Genomic DNA, 25,312 nt, shown 5'->3' on the forward strand with positions numbered 1-25,312 from the left:
CCACTTTGGGGACGGCGGGCAGGCACGGGGTGAGGCGCCTCCACCTGCCCTGGCCCGCTCGCAGGTCAGCCTGAGGTCACGTCCTCTCCATGACCTCTGACAGAAGGCAGGAGCTCTCGCTCCCCCAGCCTTTGGGTCTGTCCCCAACCCAATGGGGACTTTTGTTCACCAAATGCTTGTTAGCACTTACATGCTTGGCACTGGGGATGCAGCAGTGAGAAAAACCAGGAGTGGTCCCTGCTCTCCGGGGCTCAGGGGCTCTTGGGGGAAGGGGACATTGAAGTAATCATCGCACTTAAATGCAGAAGCATGATGGCATTAGATGTCAGGCAGGCGAACTCGGAGCTGAGTGGGAGTGAGACTATGCAGGAAAAAGGAGTCTGAAAGAAGAGTAAGGGGGCTCTTAGGTGTTGTGGAGTGGTACAGAGGTAGGGATAGGGAGGAAAATTAAAAAATAATTATTTCTGTGTGACATAATCATGTCTTGAGTGAAAGGCAGGGCAGATAGTTCCCAACTTACCAGTGCTGCCCCTGGAGTTTGAACTGTGTTCAAAGTCTACACGGTTAACTTCACAAATCTCTCACAAAACTCTTAGAAGCATCTCCAGAGCTAATTTGCAGAAGGCAGATGAGAGGACAGATGAAATCTCATTACCCCCTTTGGATGAGCGACACTGGAGCCCTGTTCAGCTATGAGAACTAGAGAGAATTAATTCTAATTGAAAGCATTTATTCTCTCATATCTGTTGTGCTTTTTCCACAACCAAGAGAGCACAGGATCTGACACAAAAATAGCTTATCTTTCATTCCTTCAACACTTGTTGACTTAAAGAAAGAAGGTGCGCTGTGGCGATTGCTGTGTTTTCACATGGAATTCATGGTTTCAGGTTCCGAGATGTTGCAAAAACCCTAGTCACAATGTCCAGAGATAGAATTACCAGTGATACAACAATGAGTCTTAACTATGATTTGAGTCTTGGTCCTAAAGGGCGACTCTAGGGATTTCGGTCAGGTGCACTGGTTCACTTTTGCTGTTTTGATCAGCGCTCTGCCTGCAGTAGAAAACCAATGGCAACGGGTCAGTTAAACTCATAAATACAGGGCTTATTCTAGGAACACACATAATAGCTATTATCTTTCCTCTGAGGAGTGAAAGGACATGTATAGTTAATGCCACAGTAACACTGATGTTATACTAAGATATTAATAAACCTAGGCTGGTCCAACCTTACCTAATGCCATAGATGGGAAGCAGATTGGGGAAGGATCCTGAGTAGGCTGCAGCATTGATATACACCCAGAAGAAACCTTCATCTTTGTGTGAGGGCTCTCAGGAGGGACAAAAGTGATACATTTCAGGTCTGAATCTGGAAGGATGTAGGCATTGAAGGGATGTTTAAGGTTTTATGGACCTCAAAGGTGTGGTATGTTCAGGCGTAAGTGAAGATTAGGACTGCCGTTTAACACAAAAATTCCACGTGGTGTTGATATGGAGAGAAGCATTAGGACATCCCAGTGGTCCTTCCAGTGGCAAGAGGGATGTGCATGAGCACATGCCAAATTAGTGATTCAGCTTTTGGATTTGAGGCTTTCATTAATAGTAATAATAATAAAAACCTAATGCATTTTAACTATATGGAATGGTTGCCTTTTAGAAATTATGCTGTGGGCATGGCAATTCAATCAGTACATTGCAGTTTTTCCTGTATCTCTCCTATGGCTAATGGTTTCTGTAAAAAAGGACCAATTGATTTCTTTCTAAAATGTTGCTTCAGGGTGTAGAGACCTTTATAGGTCATGTTTCAACTCACAGGAAAATTTTATAGTTTAAATACAACTTATGCTAACTGTGGTCTTTGAAATGGAGTTAAGGTTAAGTAAAGTTCTGCCTTTTGGTAGTTTATAGTGTTCAGGAGGTCCCCATGCTATGTCCAAGTAGAAAAATGGTCAGGGTTGGGTGCAATAATATGGAAGGCTCAGTCTAATGATAAACTACTGAGATGTAGAAAGCAGTGCACCAGCTCATATAATGCTTTGATTGGTGGAGGAACCAATATTATGGGTTGAATTGTTCCCCCCCCACCAAAGATATGGCAAAAGTCCTAGGTATGTGACCTTATTTGAAAATAGGGTCTTTGCAGACATAATTAAATTAAGATAGGGTCATACTGGATTACAGGGGTCCCTAAATCCCATGACTGGTGTCCTTAGAAGACAGTGACACAGGGAGAAGGGGCTGTGTGACAATGGAGGCAGAGATTGGAGGAAGAACATCAAGGACTGTTGGCAACCACCAGAAGCTAGAGGAGGCACAGAAGGACCCTCCCCTACAGGTTTCAGAAGGACCATGGCCCTGCCCAACCCTTGATTTTGTATTTTCAGCCTCCAGATCTATGAAACAATACTTTTCTGTTGTTTTAAGCCACCCAGTTTGTGGTACTTTGTTACGGCAGCCCTAGAAAACTAATACAACTAGTGTATAATTTGGGGGTCTAGTGCAACATGAAAATGCAGGGTCCTTGTTAAGAATTTTGAGACTGTGGTAGTAGCTTACTAAACCAAGCTGGGGGCTCTTCTGAGTCCTGGGCCCAAGGTGGTTCTGGTTGCTGGGTTCTCAAAGTGCTGGACCCCTTGTGGCAGGAAGTGATTGAAATGGATGATTACAATGTGCACCAACCACAGGAAACCCAAAGGCCACTCACTTCTTTTTCCGACGAACGGCTGTGTATGTCACGCTAGTGACAAACAGAACTGCAAGAACTCCTGTGATAGTCCCGAGACCTATTGCTGTATTTTGGAGAGCAGATGACCTCTGCATCTCTGCTCCTGTTAAAAAAATCAGATGGTTTTTAATTGTCTGATTATTAAGAGGCTGTTCCAGATGCTTCAGGGTCCGTGGGAAGTTTCCCATCCAGGCGCTAGTGAATATTAATTATGGAAATGAAATGTACATTTAACCCAAGAAAGTGCTCACTGTAGAGAAATCTCAGGGCAAGTCATTGAAAGACGATTTACTAAATGACCTATTCGCCAAATGACCCATTTGCCTAATGACCACTTTGCCAAATGACCAATTTGCTAAAAGCCAATTCACTGAAAATCAGTTGGTGGGATGTCCACTGCTTATCAATAACTGATGGTCAAACACACCTTACCCCAGCTCCCAGTGTGCTATGGGGCAGAAGTGGGGTCCAAATAGTTGAGCAAAATTCTAATGTGTTTTTAAAAGTCCTCAATATTTTGGTGAAGTGGTCATTTACTTAATTTTCTGCAAAATGGCCTGCTTTCTGTAAGTTCACAAGAAGATCGTGGGCAGTGACTTGGAAGAAGGGAAAAGGGTGCAGGAAGCTATTTTTTTTTAAAATATATTTTTTATTGATTTTTTTTTTTTTTAAAGAGACATTTGGGTTTTTCTTTTTTTTTTTTTTAAATATATTTTATTGATTTTTTACAGAGAGAAAGGGAGAGGGATAGAGAGTTAGAAACATCGATGAGAGAGAAACATCAATCAGCTGCCTCCTGCACACCTCCTACTGGGGATGTACCCGCAACCAATTTATATGCCCTTGACCGGAATCGAACCTGGGACCCTTCAGTCCGCAGGCCGACGCTCTATCCACTGAGCTAAACTGGCTAGGGCTTTTTTATTGATTTTTTACAGAGAGGAAGGAAGAGTGATAGTCAGAAACATCGATGAGAGAGAAACATCGACCAGCTGCCTCCTGCACACCTCCCACTGGGGATGTGCCCGCAACCAAGCTACATGCCCTTGACCGGAATCGAACCTGGGACCTTTCAGTCCGCAGGCTGACGCTCTATCCACTGAGCCAAACCGGTTTTGGCAGGAAGCTATTTTTTATACTCTGTTTTGATTGAGTATGGTTGCTCTAAGCCAGGGGTGGGCAAACTTTTTGACTCGAGGGCCACAATGGGTTCTTAAACTGGACCGGAGGGCCGGAACAAAAGCATGGATGGAGTGTTTGTGTGAACTAATATAAATTCAAAGTAAAGGAGCAGAGGGGAGAGCAAGAGAACCGGATAGAACAGCCGGATCCGGCCTGCGGGCCGTAGTTTGCCCACGGCTGCTAAGCACTCAATAAATCATCAGGCAGTATCTAAGTCTTTCCCCGCAAAAGAAAAGCTGGCCAGTGTTTGCAAACACTGAATTTCCAGAAATGATTTCTTTCTTCCTTTATGTCACCCAGATTCAGGATTTTTTAAAAACCTTCACCCGAGGATGTGTTTATTGATTTTAGAGAGAGAGGAAGGGAGGGAGGGAGGGGAAGAGAGAGAGAGAGAGAGAGAGAGAGAGGTGAGAGAGAAACATCGATTGGTTTGTTGGTTGCCTCCTGCACGAGCCTGGACTGGGGATCTAACCTTCAACTTTTGGTGTACGGGAAGGCAATCCAATCAACTGAGCCCCTGGCCAGGGGCCAGATTTAGGATTTTGAAGTCTTAAGAATTAGCAACCTCATTTATAGGAACCCTTGCCCCTTCAGCAATGAGTGAAATGATTAGCAGCTTTTCTCCAGGCGCTAACATGCATGGAGTTGAGGAAGGAAGGCTAATTTTTGGTATCTACAAGGGGCAGACTGCACACGATTTCTGATGATCAGTAGGATTATCCTCTGACTTCCTATATAGAGAGCCTTCCCTTTGCCCCTGAAGCACTGTGTAAAATGTCACCATCACATCCAGGGGTCCCTACCTCCTCTGCTATCTTTTTAGAGCTGCTGATATCTTGTACTGGGGGTGCTGAAGCTGCTGGGAAACAGGATTATTCTGCTTGATTTCACCCCCTCCCCAGGAGACCCCATTATGAATCCATTATTTCTCATGACAGGAAGCAACTGCCAATTTTCTCGTTGCTTTTGCATCTCACCTGGCCGCTGGTCCACAAGCATTTCTTGGGTGATTGCCAGGGAGCCATTGTGGGGCTCAGGGGTAACCCCCAGGAGCTTACACATGAGTGGGTAGATATGGATGCTGTCAAAAGGCTCAGCCAGGTGATTCTTCTTGAAATTTGGCCCAAAAGCTCTGAATATGGTCCTCATGTCCTCGAGATCATTATCAAAGCCATGGTCTCCTTTGTTGAAGTAAATTATAAGTCGCTGAAAAATAACAACAAAAAAGCCATTTTAGATCCCAATTCACTGAAAGAAAATTGCCCCTTAGTTAATATCATGCTTATCAGATCCATGAAATCTTTGAAAATTTAAATGACGAGGAAGGACACTGGCAGAGAGAAGAGCAAAGAATGAAAGATCTTTAAAATAGAATAAATTAGAAAGCATACCCATTAGAAACAGCAAGAATATAATGATAACAATACTGGCAATGACAGTAAGCTCAAGCATAGAGTGCTTACTATGTACCATGAATTGTTCTGAAAGCTTTATAAATATATGTTAACTCCTTTTACCCTCACAGTGGCCCAGCAAGGGCACTGTTTTTATCCTCCCTATTTTGAAGATGTGAAAACTGAGGAGCCTGCCCTGAGTCATGTAGTAGCAAGGTTTGGAGCAGGTGTCTGAACCCAGACTGTATGATTCTAGAGCCAAGTATGTTTTTTATGGCATAAAAGTGTGTGTGTATATATATATTAGAGGCCTGATGCACGAAGATTCATGCAAGAATAGGCCTTCCTTCCCCTGGCTGCTGGAACAGCCTTCGCTCCAGCCCGGAGCCACATTTCTGCCTGCCTTCACTCCGGCCCAGCGCTGCCTTTCTGCCTGCCTTTGCTCCGCCCAGAGCCTCCTTTCCACCTTCACTCTGGCCAGAGCTGCCTTCCCCATCTCGCCTTGTCATGTCAATTTGCATATTCCCTCCTTATTGACTGTGGGTGCCGCCACCTTTGTTGCGGAGTTGCGGTCAATTTGCATATTCTGTCTTTATTAGATAGGATATATATTCTATCTAATAAAAGAGTAATATGCAAATTGACCGTCACTCTAATACACAAGATGGCCACCCCCATGTGGTCAAAGATGGCTGCCCCCATGTGGACACAAGATGGCCACCACAAGATTGCCGGCAGGGGAGAGCAGTTGTGGGCAATCAGGCCAGCAGGGGAGGGCAGTTGGGGGCGACCATGCCTGCAGGGGAGGACAATTAGAGGCAACCAGGCCTGCAGGGGAGGGAAGTTGGGGGTGACCAGGCCAACAGGGGAGGGCAGTTAGGGGCAACCAGGCTGGCAAGAGAGGGCAGTTAGGGGTGACTGGGCCGGCAGGGGAGGGGGGCAATTGGGCTGGCAGGGGAGCAGTTAGGCGTTGATCAGGCTGGCAGGGGAGTAGTTAGGGTGTGATCAGGCTGGCAGGCAGAAGCAGTTAGGGGCAATCAGGCAGGCAGGCAGGTGAGTGCTTGGGAGCCAGCAGTCCTGGATTGTGAGAGGGATGCCTGACTGCCCTCGGGCCTAAATGGGCAGTCGGACATCCCTCAAGGTGTCCCGGATTGGAGAGGGTGCAGGCTGGGCTGAGGGACACACCCCCATGCACGAATTTTGTGCACTGGGGCTCTTGTGTGTGTATATGTATATATATATGTATATATATATATATATATATATATATATATATATATATGTGTGTGTGTGTGTGTGTGTGTGTGTGTGTATATATATTTGGGTGGAGTTTGGAGAGGAGGGAATAAGGACTGTAGGTAATTGTTTAATGAATGCCGATAGGTTTTTGTCTGTGCCCCTTTTCAAATGACTAAGTAACATCAGTCACAACACTGTTTATATTTTCTTAGGACCAACAGATGTTCCAGCAGGTAAGAAATGTGGTGCTCTGTGCTTTGGAAAGTTGATCTCATATTTGGCCAGGTGACTACAGAAAGCTCCTGTCACTCAGCTTAGGCTCCCTCACCCTAAAGAAACCAGTCCAATGACCTTTGAGGCCATAGGGAAGCCCATCAAGAGCAAGTGCCCCAGTGACGCCCTCATGTGGTTTTTTGCAAGCTCTTTAGTTCCTGAAGAGAGAAGGGTAGCATCCACTTTACTCTGCACCCCAAGGCAGGCAGATGAATGGAAATCTGAGTGGTGTACTCAGTGAGATGTACTGAGACAAAAAGATTTTCTGTCTAATTGTTAGTTTTCCAGAAGATTAAACTGATCACAGCATCCTATTCCCTCAAACTCTCTGGTTGGTCATGTTGGGAATGTGACTGTCTCATTAAATGCCTTGGCCATACTTGCAACCTTTTACATCATAAACTAGGTTTACAAAGAGGCCACTGACTCTGGAATCTCCCCTTGGAGAGGCCTTAGCTTTGGGTATGCATCCTCAGTGGTTTGGGCTATTTGAGGGATTACAAAATACCAATAAATTGTTGCACTTTATTGTGAATATTTCCACCACCATTAGACAATAACCTAGTGAATTTTTCCAAGACTTATAGTAAGCTGAGAATATACAGATTGCAAACATAATTATAATGTTTGGCCCTGTCCACAGCCTTAGATAGGGATTCGTCAAGCTATACCTGAGATGGTCTTCTGTTATGTGATATTTAAATATCACCTCAACTTTGTTCTGACATGAATTATTGGTTGATATTTAAGAAAAACGAGACCTTTTCACTTATGTCTCACAATTAGCATTGGTTTTGCTTATTTAAATCTAATAAAATTTGTTGAGATAAAATTTACATACCACACAATTTACCCATTTAAAGTGTACAATTCAATGATTTTTAGTGTATGCACAGAGCTGTGCAACTATTCTCACAACCAGCTTACAAGATTTCCGTCATCCCAAAAAGAAACCCTGTGGCCTCTGTAGTCACTCCCCATTTGTCACCAAGTCCTCTCCACCTCTGGCCCTAGACAACCACCAATCTTAGGTTCTATCTCTATAGATTTGCCTGTTCTGGATATTTCATTTAAATGGAATCATACAATATGTGGTCCTTTGTATCTAACTAGGGCATAATGTTTTCAAGGTTCATTTGAGTTGTAGCATGTATTAATTCTTTGTTCCTTTTAATGGCTACACAATATTCCACTGTATGGATATACCATATTTTGTTTATCCATTCATCAGTTGATAGGCATTTGGGTTGTTTTCACTTTTTGCTTATTGTTAATAATGCTGCTGTGAGCATAGTATATATATTTTTGTGTGAACAGGATTGCCTTTTTTCCCTTTTCTTTTTGATATGTACCAAGGGGAACCAGGAGGTAGGTTTTGGTAAATTTCCTGGTGATCTGTGTATAATAATCAAACACACAGGCGTGGGTTCAGACTTCAGCCTTATACTTCTAATCCCAAATCATTCCTCTCTAGCTCTGGTTTCTCCCTTATTAAAATGAGGGAGATAAGAGCATCTATCTTTAGATAGACATGAACTAACCCACGTTAAGTTTTTAGCATAGTGCTGGACTATTAGCCTTGGTCAGGGTGTTTGTCATTATTATTGGATAATAGTGATGTGAGGCAGGGGTGATTGGATGGGATGTGGAGTGTGGGGGTGGGGAACACATAGAAAACAGTGGGTTACCACTCACTGTGCATGCACTTATGTTTTGATGTTTTCCAGAACTGTCCCTCCCTAGTGGCTCTCTCCCAGATCCAAGATGACTTTATTCATTTAAAAATCAACTCACCCCATTGATGTTGTAACCAGAGTCCGCATACAGCAGGATTGGCAGGACCCGCTCATGCTTAGCAAAGTGGAAGCGTTTTGGAAATTCCTCCTTCTTATAGACATGGAGGTGTGGATGTGCATTCTTCAGTGCTTGGTAAAGGGCTTCCTCTTTCCCTGGTTTGGGCAGGAGCATCCCAAAGCCTCCATAGTCCACAATATCAAACTTGACTAAGTCTCTGTACTTGATGTAGTTGGTCAAGAGGATCTCAGTGACACTGGGCTTCTTTTTTACTGTAGTCATACCGTGGTCTGATGTGATGATGACATTGAGGTGCTCAGTCAAGCTGTGCCTCTCAATGGCTTCCACCAGGTACCCGATGGTTCTGTCGATTTGCTGAATTATTACTCTTCTGTTTTCCGTCTCGGGCCCGAATTTGTGTCCCACATTATCTGGCTCTCCATAGTACAGAGTCACAAAGTCAAAGTCTTCCTTAGTGAACCAGTTCATGACAATATCAATGTTCTCCCTCCACTCTGTCTCATTGCTGTCTGGGTGAGTGTAAGACTCCACCAGGGACCTCTGGACGGCTTCACCCTTGTATTTAGCACCTCCCCCAGGATAGTGAAATGACGCTGTCTTCCTCCCCTGCAAGCACAAGAAGAAAATTCCATCAGGCCATTTCTCATAACAAGCAAAGCCCAACTGATTAACATCCCTACGCTTGTCCAGAGGTTTAGGAACCACATGGGCTTTGGAGTCAGATGGGGGTGGATTTCATTTTTGGCTTCACTACGATCTCATTGAATCTAAAACTCCATTAGTTGATAGACATGCCATTATTTTATGCACTGATAGGAAAAGCAATCCTGTCAATTAAAACATGACACACCAGGGATTGGAAGATGTACTCTTAACTTCAGAGATGGCAAAAAAAAAAAAAAAAAAAAAAAAAAAAAATTCCTTAGAATGGAGGAAAAATGGCTCTAAGATGGGGATAGTGAGTTGTTTAATCTCTTATGCTTTAGTTGTTTAATCTCTACATGTAAAATGCCAAAAAGTTGATGGAATTTTTAAAAAAATATATATTTTATTGATTTTTTACAGCGAGGAAGGGAGAGGGAGAGAGAGTTAGAAACATCAATGAGAGAGAAACATCAATCAGCTACCTCCTGCACACCCCCTACTGGGGATGTGCCCGCAACCAAGGCACATACCCTTGACTGGAATTGAACCCTGGACCCCTGAGTACACAGGCCAATGCTCTATCCACTGAGCCAAACCGGTTAGGGCAGTTTATGGAATTTTTATGAGGTTTGAGCCAATTAATTTTAAGGTGAAATGTTGGACATCATGTTTTGGCAAATAGTAGGCACTCTTTGCCTCCAAATATAACAAGCCACCACAGGTCTTCCCCAGTGTGTGTAGTGGACAGTTAATATGTGTGCTTGCCCAGCACCCAACTCCCCTATCTACTGGTTCAGAGTCCCCTGACTTTCTCTGGAGACTCTCCTCTCTGCCCTTGCTTCATGCCAGGTTCGGGATGTGTTGGCTCCACATCTGGCTCCAGATGTAGGCTGAGGCTTTAGCTTGGCTAGAGGACACTACATCCTCTGGTCACTGTAGCTGGTTCAGCCTTGGGCCCATGTCCAAGCTAATGAGATACAATCATGGGACTTCCTCTGGGGCTGTTGGAGAGGGGAGAAGCTGCCCTACTGGTTCCCATATCTAATGCTTATAAAATTTGGGGGTGTTTGTAAGAAGGGGAGACTATCTTGTCCATTGTGCAGTTTGCTCAACCACTGGGCCTGATGACCTGCTCAGAGACAGAACAGGATGGCAGTTAAAAGTGTGTTCTGATGCTGGATTGCCTGGTTATAGTCTTTCCCACCACTTGGATGCATGTTACTCATGCTCTCCACCTCAGTTTCCACGTTTGTAAAATGGAGATGATTATGCCACTTCATGGGGTAGTTGTGAGGACTAAATGCATGTAGAGCACATTAGTAAGCTAATGAGATTAGCTTCTATTTTTCCTAGAGAAGGAGGACAGAGAGCATTGGGCAAAGTAGCATGGTCAGGTAAAGAGGGGGCAACAATTATTCCCTCTAGTTTCTGTCTCCTGCAGGGTACTGAAGGTACATCTGGGATGTGCCTGTACATCACAGGGTTGGGACTGCAGAGAGAAGGTGAGATTGAGGACTTCAGTAGTGGCAGAAAAGACTGTAGGATAGGGCATCGAGTTCTTTACAACAGAGGAATAGGGTGGGTCAGCTATGAAATGTGGCTGAGTCTTGCAAGGCCCCAGAGAGGCCTGGGGTTGCTACTTGACACTGAGACTCTTGTTGGTGAGGCCTGATTACCTTCACCCCTCTATGTGAGACCACAGGCAACTAGGTAGAGCAGCAAATTACAGTGAATAGGAAAAGGGTCATGGCCTCCCTACAATCTTTTATGGGAGGAGCCTATATGTTTCTTCCTTTTCTTGTCTCCAGAGAGTAAACCAGGGAAGGGTGTGTATGTGTCTGAAAGAGTAGAGCACAGGCCATGCTCCTACTCCAGGCTGCTGATGCCCCCCTACCCTCTCAGGGTCTATGGAGAGGGTAGGGGGGGATCTGGGAAGGAGAGTTATTTTTATTTTTATTAAAAAAAAAACTTTATTCAGATTATTACAGTTGTTCCTCTTTTTTCCCCCCATAGCTCCCCCCCACCCAGTTCCCACCCCACCTCATGCCCTTACCCCCCTCCCACTGTCCTCATCCATAGGTGTATGATTTTTGTCCAGTCTCTTCCCGCACCCCACAATCCCCTTTCCCCCCCGAGGATTGTCAGTCCACTCCCTTTCTATGCCCCTGATTCTATTATATTCACCAGATTATTCTGTTCATCAGATTTTTTTTAAAAATATATTTTATTGATATTTTACAGAGAGGAAGGGAGAGGGATAGAGAGGTAGAAACATCGATGAGAGAGAAACATCGATCAGCTGCCTCCTGCACACCCCCACTGGGGATGTGCCCACAACCAAGGTACGTGCCCTTGACCGGAATCGAACCTGGGACCCTTCAGTCTGCAGGCCGACGCTCTATCCACTGAGCCAAACCGGTTTCGGCCATCAGATTTTTTATTCACTTGATTTTTAGATTCACTTGTTGATAGATATGTATTCGTTGTCACTTTGTTGTTCATAATTTTTATCTTTACCTTTTTCTTCTTCTTCCTCTTCTTAAAGACTACCTTTCAGCATTTCATATAATACTGGTTTGGCGGTGATGAACTCCTTTAGCTTTTTCTTATCTGTGAAGCTCTTTATCTGCCCTTCAATTCTGAATGATAGCTTTGCTGGGTAGAGTAATCTTGGTTGTAGGTTCTTGCTATTCATCACTTTGAATATTTCTTGCCATTTCTGTCTGGTCTGCATAGTTTCTGTTGAGAAATCAGCTAACAATCGTATGGGTGCTCCCTTGTAGGTAACTATCTGTTTTTCTCTTGCTGCTTTTAACATTCTCTCTTTGTCTTTTGCTCTTGGCATTTTAATTATGATGTGTCTTGGTGTGGTCCTCTTTGGATTCCTTTTGTTTGGGGTTCTGTGGGCTTCCTGGACTTGTAAGTCTATTTCTTTCACCAGGTGGGGGAAGTTTTTGGTCATTATTTCTTCAAATAGGTTTTCAGTATCTTGCTCTCTCTCTTCTTCTGGCACCCCCATAATTCTGATGTTGGTACACTTGAAGTTGTCCCAGAGGCTCCTTAGACTAGCTTCATATTTTTGGATTCTTTTTTCTTTTTGCTTTTCCAGTTGGGTGTTTTTTGCTTCTTTGTATTTCAAATCTTTGACTTGATTCTTGCGATCCTCTAGTCTGCTGTTGGATCTCTGTATATTATTTTTTATTTCAGTCAGTGTATGCTTAATTTCTAGTTGGTGCTTTTTCATATCCTCGAGGCTCTTGCTAAATTTATCGGCCTTTTCTAGAAAATGATTGAAAAACCTTATAACCATGGTTTTGAACTCTATATCCAGTCATTTGCTTTCCTCCATTTCTGTCATTTGTGACCTGTTTCTTTGTCTCTGCATTTTGGCTGCTTCCCTGAGTTCATAGAGTGGCTTTGTGTGCTAGGTGTCCTATAGGGCCCAGTGGCTCAGCCTCCCCAGTTACCTGAGGTGGACACTCTTGGTGCAGGCTGTGTGCACAGTCTTGTTGTAGTTAAGCCTTGATTGTTGTTGGTATCACTGGGAGGAATTGACCTCCAGGCCAATTGGCTGTGAGGATCAGCTGTGTCTATGATAGGAGAACTTCTGTGCTGGAGACACCCTTATGAGGCAAGATTTGCTTCAGTGGGGCTTTGGTGCTCACTGAGTCTGCCCTCTGAGAGTGTCCCTTATGGATCTGAGGAGTTGTAATCTGGATGGTCCTGCTCTGACCCCTGGGTACACTGGCTCTTGGATCTCCAAGGAGGTGCTAATTTAGCCTCTGCCTGAGGCCACCCAGCAGGAGCTACGGAGAGATCTGCAGATTCCTCTTCTTTGTTTGGGTTTTGGAGGTGCCCAGATGAGGCCCAGCTATGAAGCAATGCAAGCTGCTGTGGGGCCTTGGGCCTTCTTTTGGATGTTCTGGGTCTCTCTGACTCGACTGCAGTTTGTTAGGTAAGTTTAGATTTCAAAGGACCAGGCCATCCATATGCAAAAGCCTCTGCGCACACCTTGGATGGGGAGGAGTCTCAGGGCGGAGCAAACAGCAGTGGCTTCCTGTCAGCCCTGCCCTAAGAGGCCCCCGGGTCTCAGTGTCCCATGGTAATCGCTGCAAGCACCTCTGAGAGAAAGCCGGCCTCGAGTTCCACCCACTGCCAGACAGTCCAGTTTCTCCCCAAATGAGTCTTGGTCCCCAGAGTCTCGCCCGGACTGGAGTTCAGAGCAGTCGGGAGCTTGTGTCTCCCTGCGGATTGAAAAAGCCAGCTGTGTCCTCAGTTGCCAGCCCTCTCCACGTGCGCGCCTCCGTACCTCTGCACTTTACTTCCGCAGCTCCTGTGAGTCTCAGTGTGCTTTTCTCTTTCCTTCTAGTTGTAGAATATCCACTCAGCCAGCCTTCCTGTGGTTCTGGATGATGTCCATTTTGTCTTTTAGTTGTAGTTTTGAAGTGGTTGTGCAAGGCAGCAAGTTCAGGTGTTTACCTATGCCGCCATCTTGGTTTCTCTGGGAACGAGAGTTTTGACTTGGATTTGAGATGAAGGTTCTACCATGAGCAGAACTGATTCTTCAGAAATGGGGCTGTTTTAACAAAACAGGTGACTACAAAGTCATGAAAATACTCTTTTTAAAAAATTGAATTGAGAGAGAGAGAAATACATCAATTTGTTGTTCTACTTATTCATGCATTCATTGGTTGATTTTTGTATGTGTCCTCACTGGGCATCAAACCTGCTACCGTGGCATATCAGGATGATGCTCTAACCAGCTAAGCTACCTGTCCAGGGCATGAAAATATTGTTAAGTGATCTGCTCTCCAGCAGAAAGGTGGTTTTGGACAAAGCTTGGTAAAATAGTTAGGAAAAGAAAATAATGTTCTGTGTGCTCACCAATGTATTATCAATGAGGGGGACACATCTCACTAAGTAAGTGTGCTTTTGCAAAGCAGTTTCTCAACCAGGAACAGGCACATAGTAGATACTCAATAGATTTTTGGTTCAGTGAATGAATGGCCTTATTATTTGGGGAGCAAGTGCTTTTCTTCATCTCTGCTAAACTATTATCTTGAGGGCTGTTTTGTGACACTCCTTGTATCACCCACAATTTGGATGCTCTGAAAAACACTCTGAAGTTCATTGGTTTCAGTGGAACCAAGGGATGGTGATGGTGTGACTATGTTGATGATACGGAGAATAAATGACTAGGAAAGAATTTTGGGATAATGGCCCCTAGGTTGTGGCTGTTTTGTCAACAAATGAGCAGAAAAGTACAACCAAGAGTAATGCCAAAACTTCCCATGTACATTTGAGAAGTAGGAAAGCAATTTGGAAGTTGTAGGGGTTGCTATTGGTGCCCCACCCAGATCCCCTTACTGGACCAATGCACCCACACCCACTTCTGTGAGACTCTCAGTTGCCTCACTATCTAGAAAATTACCCTCAACCAAGTAGCCAAGTCCGGTCTCATCTGGGAAGGTGTCTCCTCCACCCCCAGCTGCCTGTGGTGAGTGATTGACAGGAGGACAAAAGACAGGTCCCCTGGCCTCAGGGTGGGATAACATTGGGGTTCTGTTCATGTTCCAGAGCTCCCCATGGGGTCAGGCTGAAGCTGGTCTCCAGCTGGGACCACATCTCACTTAACTCTTTCCCCTGGCCTGTCAGTTTTCCTTACTCCCATCTCTTGACATCTCTACCTTAATGCATTACCCGCACTGAATTCCTGCCTCAGGCCCTGCTTTTAGGAAACTTGACCTAAGATTCTTAATACTAACTACTTTGCAAGGTTTCAGGAGCTCTGCTATCCATAGCTATAGGTGAAATATTATCCCCTCTACCCTTCAGCATTCATTTTCTATTAGGCGATCCAGTTTTATTTTCTCTAAAGTGCTTTCCCCAATCTGAAGTCATCTTAATTTGTTTACTTATTTATTGTCTATTTCTCTCCTCTAGAATGTGAGCTCAAGGAGACCAGGGACCATGTCTTTCTTATTGACCACACTTTTCCTGGGACCCAGAACAGGCCTGGCTCAGAGTAAGTGCTAACTGTTGATTAAATGCATGCTGAATGAATGCATGAATCATCTCTTCTGATTAACTTATGGAAATCATTACAGAAATGCTTTCTCTTTTGGGTTCTAGCATCTTATTTGTAACCTCCGTAGGTAACACATTTTCTTTCGGATAATAGAATTTCTATGGTTGATTTAACTTGCAAATCCTCTAATATTTATTTATTGCATTTCTGATTGGCAATCGACATAATTCTCAGTTTTTAGTGACGGTGCTTTGTTTAACTTACATATAAATTGACTTTGCTCTGAAGTATGGAATTGACTGGAAGGATGACACTTCTAACATTTTGTAGAATGTAGTTTGACCAGCTGTTTTATTATTTAGAATAATTGACATTGAAATTCCCAGGGACTTAGGCAGCCCTGCATATCCAGTTGAATTCCTGATGTTTGCATGTTAAATCTCACTTGTTCCCATCTTGAAATTGAATTATTTTTGTGTGCTGTATTTTCAACACACACCTTCTTTAAAGATATTCCAAGCTGTAATCTTAGGAAACTGATTTTTCTCACTTGGTCCCATAGGAATTTTAGGAGTTTTGCTGCTCTGTGAAATGAGCTCCAGAGAGAAATGTGTGTGAGTGTGCATGTATACACACACACACACACACACACACACACACACACACACTTGACTCTGTTTATTTGGGACCCATGATAATAAAAAGTGCTATTTTCAACAAATACTTCTGAGAAATAATCTGAGCACTTAATTGGATGCAAAAGAGTTGGTATTTACTATTCTACCCTTTAATTAGCATAATCAGTGTTTCTAGTAGCAATAGCAATTGGAAAATCGCTAGTTTTATTAGGTTCATTATTCTCCCTTAGTGTAGTGTTGCATCGATGTGGCTATTACTTTTAAGTTGCTTTTTAAAAACAAGAGTTGGTACTTCCTACAGGGAAATCCTGACTGTTGGGTTTTGTACAGATTCACCAAACTCTTAGAATCAATAATTAGAGGAAAAGTTTCAGTTTGGTTTTGCATTTTGTCTTGTCTCTTCCCTTACGTGACATAATTAATGTCACAAGGCACACATTTTATGAAGGTCCCTGTGCTTTGGTGGGGAGTATGTGTGGCTTAGGGAAACAAGTTCCTTACTGATTTGAGGGAATGATTGAGTGGGAAGAGATGGACTCCATGTATTTAAAATTCAGAAGTCGGAATTGGTTCTGGGCATTTTCATTGCCTTTCTGTGCTTAGGAGGAGCCACTGAACAGAAGGCAGCTCTACGTTCAAGATTCTGTTTTCTCCCTCCCACCCCTTTGGAGGAAAGATTGTTATTCTTAGAGCCTTTATGATGCATAATAAAGTCATAGTTTGGGCCAATATTGGGATGCATTACCTTGCTTTTCAAGGCAGATCCTGCTCACAGTTCTTCCAAGTTTGGAAGCGATTGTCTAGGAGATTTGGCTTACACTGAGAACCAAGAACCTAGAACCATAGCTGCCCTCCCACTCTCTCCCCAGACCCCTTTCTAGTGCTTGCCTACTGTGGTCTTGTTACAGACTCATGGCACCATGCCAACCTCACTCAAGTCATGCTCTGCCGTGATCTCACTCAGATCATGCTCCGCCGTTGCACTGCTTAATACGCTCTATAGCTTTTCTGGAGAGAGGGGTAGCATATCCTTATGGTTTTCCTAGGTCTTACAGTCATGGCTGCCTGCCTTTCTCTGAGAATTAGGACTTGTGAATGAGGTGAAGTACCTTGGTCATTGATCAAGTTCAGTTTTTGGGGGTGCTCATCAAAAATCTGAGGCTGTTCCAAATGGAGCCTCTCAGTTTGTACCCTGACCGTTAGTGAAGTCCTGCTGGAATGTGGGTGTGCTTGTGGGCTTCAGTAATGGACACAGAGGAGGTCAGGAATCCCATCTTTTAGGCATCATCTACCAAGGCATGTCCATTCTCGTGCATCTTGATGGATTCAGGCAGCTTTAGTGTCACTGAAGAGAACATTTTAGTCATATTAAAGGTTCATGTATCAATCTCCACAAAGCTCACCAGGAAGAGACTTGGGGGATCCCAAGTGATGGATACGGGGTAGGCCCCCTTCCTCCAGCCCTGCCTGGGAACACAGATGTGCCCCTGAACGGTGTTTGGGGCCAGCTGGAGTGCTGCTGATGGGGTGCTGGCTCAGGGCCACAGGTTTGATCTGATTGCAGTGGCTTTTCTGTCAGGCTCTCAGGGGCTGGCTGATGGCCCTGTCCTGTGGCAGGAGCTGCCAGTGGCAGAACGAGATATACCAATTGGACATTCACTTGCCAAACAAGTGGCGTGTTGTCAGTTGCCTGGCCCTGCACCAGATCCTCTTTTTGCATAACCACTTATGAATTCAGCAAAGAGGAAGAACACTCTGATGATGAATTGAGCAGAAGGAAACAAAGTTCTGCAAATAAATGGCAATGAGACACGAACTGTGAATAAGAAAAATAACAGAAAAGGAGAATGCTACCAGAGGCCCCATGCCAGTGAACAAATACCATGGCAAGAAACTAGAGAGGCCCTGGGTTTTGAATAGTGAATTAAAGAAGACTGTCCAGACCACCCTAGCAGCTAGGCAAATAGAAGATTTATTATGAAATCCATGGCTAACTGTTTTGGCCACAGAAGTAATATGTCATGGTTAAGTGTTAAGAGCTGCTGAACTCAGGGTTGAGTTTAAATTTCAGTCCTTCCTCTTATTGGCTTTGTGACTTTGAGAAGTTTGGCACTGCTCCGTGCCTCAATTTACTCAGTTGTTAAATGGGTATAATCATAGCACCTGCCTCAGAGTTGTTATACATTAGTATATGTAAAGCACTTAAGTCAGTGCCTGGCTCATAGTGTTATAAGCATGATTTTCTTGGGAGGACAGAATTTATTTGTGTGATCTATTTCTTAAAGTTTAAAAATGTGACAGAAGAGGGAGGAACTAAGGCCCAACAGCTAGGGAAAAAATGAACCTGAAGTAGGATAGGATCATTGGCCACCCCCTGTGATTATTCTAGAGAATTGTCCATTATGGCAGTCCCTAGCTACATGTATTTAGATTTAAATAGAAATTAATTAAACTTAAATACAATTAAAATTCAGTTCCTTAACCTCACTAGCCACATTTCAAGGGCTCAATAACCACGTACACCTAGAGGCTTCCGTATTGGACTGTGTGCAGTAGAACATGTCCATTATCATGGAATGTTCCATTGGATAGTTCTGACCTAGAGCTGTAGTGACCAGCTGAGTAAGTGCTAAAATGATTTAGCTTCCATTCATAAGCACGACTGATAGTTTTTGAGCATTTAGATCTAAGTATCTTACAGGCATTATCTCAGTTAAGCCCCTCAATGACCCTATGAAGCAGGGACTCTGACAATCTTTATTTTACATATGGGGCAACTCAAACACAGAGAGGAAGTCATTGCCCAAGGTCATGCAGCTGGAGAGGGTGGAGGCAGCTGATATCCTGCTACAGGAGCCTGAGTCCACAAACTGCGTTTTGAGCTGCTACATCACACCACCTTGCCATGTGGGCTTGGAGCACAGAGTTGCAGCCCTGGTACCCAGGATAAATTTGGAGCAATGGCTGGTGTCATGTGGAAGAGGAAAGAGGACCTATTCTACAGTGACGACTGCAAGCTTATTGACAAAATGCAAACTGGCAACAGATTTTCGGGCTGGAGTTGAACATACAGCTCTGATTTATGCTTTTTCAAAGCAATAATAAATGGCCGTTGGAATCCTTTCAAGTGAATGTTCTCATAAGAGCTTTTCATGGTCTGAAGATGCATTAAATGGTCAACTTCATTCCCAAGGGCTTTTATGCCTAAGTCTGAGGAAGTGTACAAACAGATATTTATTAAAGAGCTGCTGGGTCCAGACCCTATGAAGAGCCCTGGAGGTACAATCATGATTAAGCCAGTCTATGTCCTGACTTGTTCATCCATAATAGCTAAAAATTACTGAGCATTTCCTCTGTGCCCACTCCCTTTCACACATATCTCATTTAATCCTTACCTCAAATCTATTAAATAAGAACACCATCATGATCCCTAACTACACATTTAGGGAAACACATGCTTAGAGAGGCTAAGTCACTTGCCCAAGGTCACACAGCTTCTAATCTCCATCCCACATGCCTTAGAATGAGAGGCATCATCCCTGGAAGCCAGCCTAGGGTTTCTGACAGTACCTGTCTCTGGGCTGTGATCCAGAGGGGGAGAACGCCATTGTCCCACCACTCAGTCTTGTTCAGTGTGGTCTTGAAGGAGTACTTCCATCCTGTCTCAGTGTTAAACATCATGTTGTGTATAACTCCATGATCTTCAATCCAGCGACCTTGGGGATAAAGGAGGGAAGGTATAAGTTCTATGAATGGATGCTGCTATGGGTATTATAGTGATCTTAAGACCACCTCCCCCAGCACCTTTCTGGTTGACCTACGTCTTTTGGTGGACTATGGCTCCAGGTGGCCACCCGGGGGCTTCAGACTTGTTTTTCTGGAAGTGCAAACATTGGTAGCCACAAAGGAAGGACTCATCACATCTCACTCATGCCAGAGTGGATCTGCTCTCAGGAACAGACCTCACAGCCCAGGGGGAAGCTGGCATTGACTGTGGAAGCTGATGAAGAAGGAAGGAAGGCAGGGCACAGGGAGGCCAGGTTCCTTGGGTTATTTCTGCACCCAGAAGGTTTTGGACACTTCCTATGGGATTATTTTTCTTATCTTCTGCTTGTGATGATCTGATTCAATATTGAACATCCAGTCAGCCCGATTCTCAACAAACCTCCCAGGGCTTCTCCTAGGACTCCCATGGGCTGTGCTGTTTGAGGGAACCAATGGAATCAGGAAGGATTGCTAGATGTGGATAGGTGTAGACTTATTTCTCTCTACTTGAGCGAGGAAGGTGGATGCTGGGGAATGTAAGCTAGATTGTTCCTGAAGATACAGGAATTGAACCGAGTCTGAAAAATCCCTGTGATCTCATACTGAACCAGGGAAAAGGGGAGTGCACATAGGGAGCAGTGGAAGGGGAGAACTGAGCTCCTACTCCTCCTTGTTTCCTGTAAGAGAAAGACCCTGGATGACCCTACTGACTTAGTAAGTTAGTGAGGATTTCTCTTATGTCCAAGGTAAACAGAGGCAGGCAGGACATTCATGGTCATGGGAACAGGGAAGGGAAAAGCTCTCCTCTGGGTCAGTCACCACCAGGCCAAAATTCCCCTCAGGTGGCCAAGGCTTTCACCTGAGAAGATGCAAAAAGAGTTGTTGCTATAAAGCTTTAAACATTTGTTTCTGCCTGGTATGTAGGCCAGCCAGCCAGCCACACTGGAAAGAATCTGTGGTGCTGACAGGGGTTGGGGTCTTGGAGTGTCAAAATTCTTGGTCAGGGATCCAATTAGACTGTTGGCAGAGGAAGAGCAGTGACCTAGAGCTGGGTGCCACTCCCACATGACTTCTGAACTTGCTGTGTGAACTTGAACAAGCCCCTACCTATGCTGGCCGTAGTTTGCCTATGTAATAGGGTAGGGTTTCTGTAACGAAATCATGGCACACATGTACCATGCTATGCATCATCTCTCCCAAGTCCTTTGGGACATTACTTCATGTAATTCTAATAGGCCTGCAAATGGGTATTTCTATAGTCCCCTTTAGAGATTTCTTCCTTTATAGGAAACTGAGGCACTGAGTTTGCTTTAGGTTATGCAGCAGAGCCAGGCTTTGAACCTTGGAGGTTTGGTTATTACCAATGAGTTTTTGTTATTTTATTCAGGTAACATTTACATAATTTAAAATTAACCATTAACATTTTATTTATTTAAATCTTTTTTTTCCTGAACCCAGAAAAAGTTAAGTGCTCATATATATTATTAGCTACAACCGTGCCAGGCCCCATTTTAAGTGCTTCTCATGTTTTATTTTTTCCAACAACTCATATGCACTATCACTAAAACTCACTTTTTAGGCGAGAAACAGGCAGGTTAAATGCAACTAAGACCACACAGACAGTTAAATGGCAGAGAGTCAGGATTTGAACACTTTCTGGCTCCTGAGAATACATGATTCACAGTATTCTGCCTTGTGAAATAATCCCAATATTGCCATACTAGACCCCCACCCAATTTTCTGGAAGCCAATAGTGACCCACTTATTATTCTCATAGCATCCAGTTTTATGTGCAGAACAACATATATCCATGTCTTATTGCACAATTGCCACAGAAACTGTTAGGTGACATGTTCACTCTTAATGGAGTTGTGCTAGAACTACCTACTTACTGTTATCTAGAAGTTACTAGAGTAATCACAACATCTCCACAAATTTTAAAACTACATCCCCTCCTAAGCCTCAGTTAATATTAATAATCTACTTATTATGAGACCAGTGTTTCTGATCTTTTCCCCTCCAAGACCTAGGAATTATAACTTCATGTGCCTCAGGCTTCAAACAGCTCTGGTCATCGACACAGGGATCAAACTAGGATGAACTAAGGACTGTTCATCTGCTTTGCCCCTGATTGATATAAGAGCAACACCACTAATCAGATATCTCCTTGCCCATTGATAACCATTAACATTTTAAAGTGTACAAATTCATTTTGCTCATAGTGTTGTGAAATAATCACCTCTCTCTAGTTCTAAGATATTTTCATCACCCCAAAAGGAGACCTTGTATATATTAATATTCTTCCATCCCCTTACCCCCTGTCGGTCACTGATTTACTTTCTGTCTCTATGGGTTTGTCTATTCTGGACACTTCATAGAAATGAAATCATACAATATTGGCTTTTTGTGCCTGGTTTCTTTTACTGAACACAGTGTTTTCCAGGTTCATCCGTTCTGTAGTATGTTTTTGTACTTCATTCCTTTTTATGGCTGAATAATATTCCATGTCTGGAAAGACCAGAATATGTTTATCCCATTCATCAGTTGATGGACATCTGGGTTATTTTCATTTTTTTGTCTACTGTGAATAATGCTGCTATGAACATTCATGTACAGATATCTGTTTGAGTCCCTCCATCTCTTTTTCCCTCTCTTTCTCTCTGAAATCAATAAAAATATATTAAAAAACAACCCCCCCAGATTCCCTGGTCCCAAGTCTAGCCCTTGCTGAATCCTCACTTCTGGCATGGGGTCTGGAAGTCTGCGTCTAACAAGCTCCCCAGGTGGTTTTAGTGCCCACTGACAACGGCAGAACCACTGGTTCAGGGACTGTTAGTCATTCACACATGTGTATTAGTCATTAACATACATGCGTTAATTCTAGCAGATGTCCCATTACCGAGGAACCAGGGGGAGGGCAGGCAGCCATCAAAACTTTTCCAGTACCTGGGAAAGTGTGGGGGTCCAGAGTCACTGGGAGGAATTGGGAGAAGGAATGGGAGAAAGCAAAGGATGCCATGGATAAAGAAACTTCTCCCTGCTATACCTTATGGATGCTGTTTGCATGCCCTGGGATACAGAGGTCAATTATAATTTCAGTTAAGTAGACTAGCCTGGACCAATCATATAATCCATTTCCCCCTTAAAGCGATGTTACCCAAGTTTCAAACAACTAAGCTAAAATGAGCTCAGGGAGCATGACCCTTTCATTCTGTGGTGTGGCTAGTCTCAGTAATTGCACAAAGAGAACCATCTCTTTGATATTTGGGTTATTTCCACCCTGACAGTTAAAGGCATGTTCTAACTCCATCCAGTGGCTGGGGACCACTAATGACCCAGCAGAGGTTGCCACTGCCCCTTTGATTCTTCCTTCCTGATGCTTGAGCCTCTTTATCCCGGCCAAGGGCCAGTTCTGGAATGTGGGCAAAACATGACAGAGGAGAAGAAAAGCTGAGAAACAAACAGCTGTAGGGACCAGCATTCACATTGTACTTTAATTTCATTTTCTACTCTGGAGACAACCAGGGACCTGGCTGGAAAAACTACGTGAAGGGTACCCTGTGGGTTGTGCCTGGAGTTCAGGAAGCTGCAAAGGAGCAGGTTTCACTTGGGTTAGGAGTGCTGCCCTCACTGCGGTATGATGCTGCACAAGGGGGCCTGGACTGGAGGAGAGGGTTTGTCTTGGCTCCTATAGTCCTCGTGCTCACTCTGAGCCTCAGTTTCCCTTTTTGTAAAATAAGCCAGGATAACGATTTCCAAGGGCCTTTTTGGCTGTGTCATATGGAGAATTTGTCATCCGTGTCATTTCAATGTCTGGTGATGCAGGTAATTACGCAGTTTAAGAAGTAGAATGAGCTATCCTCATGAATGAGATTCCTGCTGCTAGCTAATTTTGCTTTAATCAGGGTACAATGCAGACTCCCACACCATATCAGTTACGGCAAGGTGTGGGTAAATTCACCCAGCCGAGCATTTCAGGTCTGGGAACAAACCCAAATAGAACATGTTTTGCTGTTGGTTCTCAGGAACTGACATTTATTTCTCAAACTTGCAGAGTGAATTTAGGAAACCATGAAGTCCAGAGTTTGGTCTAACTTTTCCTTTCTCCTTCTCTTTTTCAAATATGTTGAGCCAAGTACTATCCTAGATTGTCTCATGGTATTTACAGCTACGGGACAGGGGAGAGAGTTAAAAACAGAAAAAATACGTTCTGGAGTGCCTGCAGTGCCCACAATCCCCCTACTCACATATACTGCTGAAAGGTGGGTCTAGGCACCATATTTGTACCATGTGACGTCTCCTTATATTCAATTGGTTGACCTGAAACCCAGTTCTCTCTTTCTCAAGACTTGAACCAAGAGACACAGTAGCTAATCAGCCAGTGGTTGACCATGAGCAAAAAGAGAAAGATCGCTATGAGTGTGAGAAGCAGAGATAAAGTCCATGGGGCTGAGAGCCAGAAAGAGGAAGTTTTCCTTCTCTAATGCCTTTAATTTGGTTCTCAGATCCATGAGTTTGCTTAGTAGAGCCGTGCAGTGCGGTCCTTCCCCTTGAGCTAGCGTGAATGGATTTCTGTTTCTTATAACCATTTTTCTCTGACAAGGCTGAGAATAGGACGGTGCCTCATTAATTTTGGTATCTCCCTGGCACAAAGCATAGGGCTTTACCCTTACTAGGCATTCAACAGATGTTTTTGAATCTAATAGAATACTCCCTCCCACTCCCCTGCCCCATTTGCAGATGGCTAGGTATAATCTGAACAAATAGAAAGCAGAACTTGATTTAGCCCAAAGTCCATTTGGCAAAAAATACTTTAGTGGGATTAAAATAAGCCATGCTATAATTTAATAACTCAATAAGATCCACCCTCTCCCAACATTTCCTCAGCTCTGACTACTAATTTTCAGGTGTAATAGTATATATATAGGGTGTTCCAAAAAATGTATATACACTTTAAATTTTGAAAATGAAATGTACTTGAATAAACACTGCCTTTATACTTATTCAAAATGTGAATACATTTTTTTTGGTACACTATATTTGTACATAGTCCATTTGGGCATTGACATACTTTCATGCATTTACTTACTTAATAATTTGAGGACCTACTATGTGACATTTACTAAATCTACCATATAAGCTATAAATGTATCTTAATTTTCCTTCTTATTTGTGAAGTCCAGTGTTTCATTAAGTTCACATTCTCAAAACCAGAGAAGAAAATATCTTATTAACCAGCTAGTATGAAATCAGCAAGGAAGAACAACTGCCATATCAAGTCAACCAATCACCTTAAATCAACACAATGCTCCAGTTTTGAGCAGACAAGCTCATTCAAAACCACAACCAAGACACTGATGGAAAAACAGCCCACATGGGAGCTCAAAACCACATTCACCCCAAGTCTAGTACTGGGGGGAACCACTTATTGATAACATAACCAAAGTATTGAAATGAGAACAGATGTCCCAGTGCACAATAGAAATTTAACACCTTATCAACTCCTGCTCTAGAAATGAGGCTTGACCCCAATGCTAGCACCAGATAATAGCAGCCCTTCTCTGGATGGAGAAAATAAAACCCTAGTGCAACCATTTTACTAAGCTGCTC

At 43.6% G+C, this 25,312-nt stretch overlaps 1 protein-coding gene across 1 annotated transcript in view; it reads right to left on the bottom strand.

The window, feature by feature from the left end:
- Positions 1 to 982: 982 nt before the first annotated feature.
- Positions 983 to 25,312, bottom strand: part of LOC308253048 (ectonucleotide pyrophosphatase/phosphodiesterase family member 7-like) — a gene marked incomplete at both ends in the record, with an annotated part of 37,716 nt that continues 13,386 nt past the window's right edge. The window contains 5 exons of the mRNA XM_080678066.1: positions 983 to 1,052; positions 2,703 to 2,826; positions 4,883 to 5,111; positions 8,606 to 9,232; positions 19,508 to 19,653. Coding sequence (XP_080534192.1) covers positions 983 to 1,052; positions 2,703 to 2,826; positions 4,883 to 5,111; positions 8,606 to 9,232; positions 19,508 to 19,653 — 1,196 coding nt within the window. The remainder of the gene's footprint in view (positions 1,053 to 2,702; positions 2,827 to 4,882; positions 5,112 to 8,605; positions 9,233 to 19,507; positions 19,654 to 25,312) is intronic.

The sequence above is a fragment of the Plecotus auritus genome (assembly GCF_963455305.1).
Source record: "Plecotus auritus genome assembly, chromosome: 7".
NCBI lineage: Eukaryota > Metazoa > Chordata > Mammalia > Chiroptera > Vespertilionidae > Plecotus > Plecotus auritus.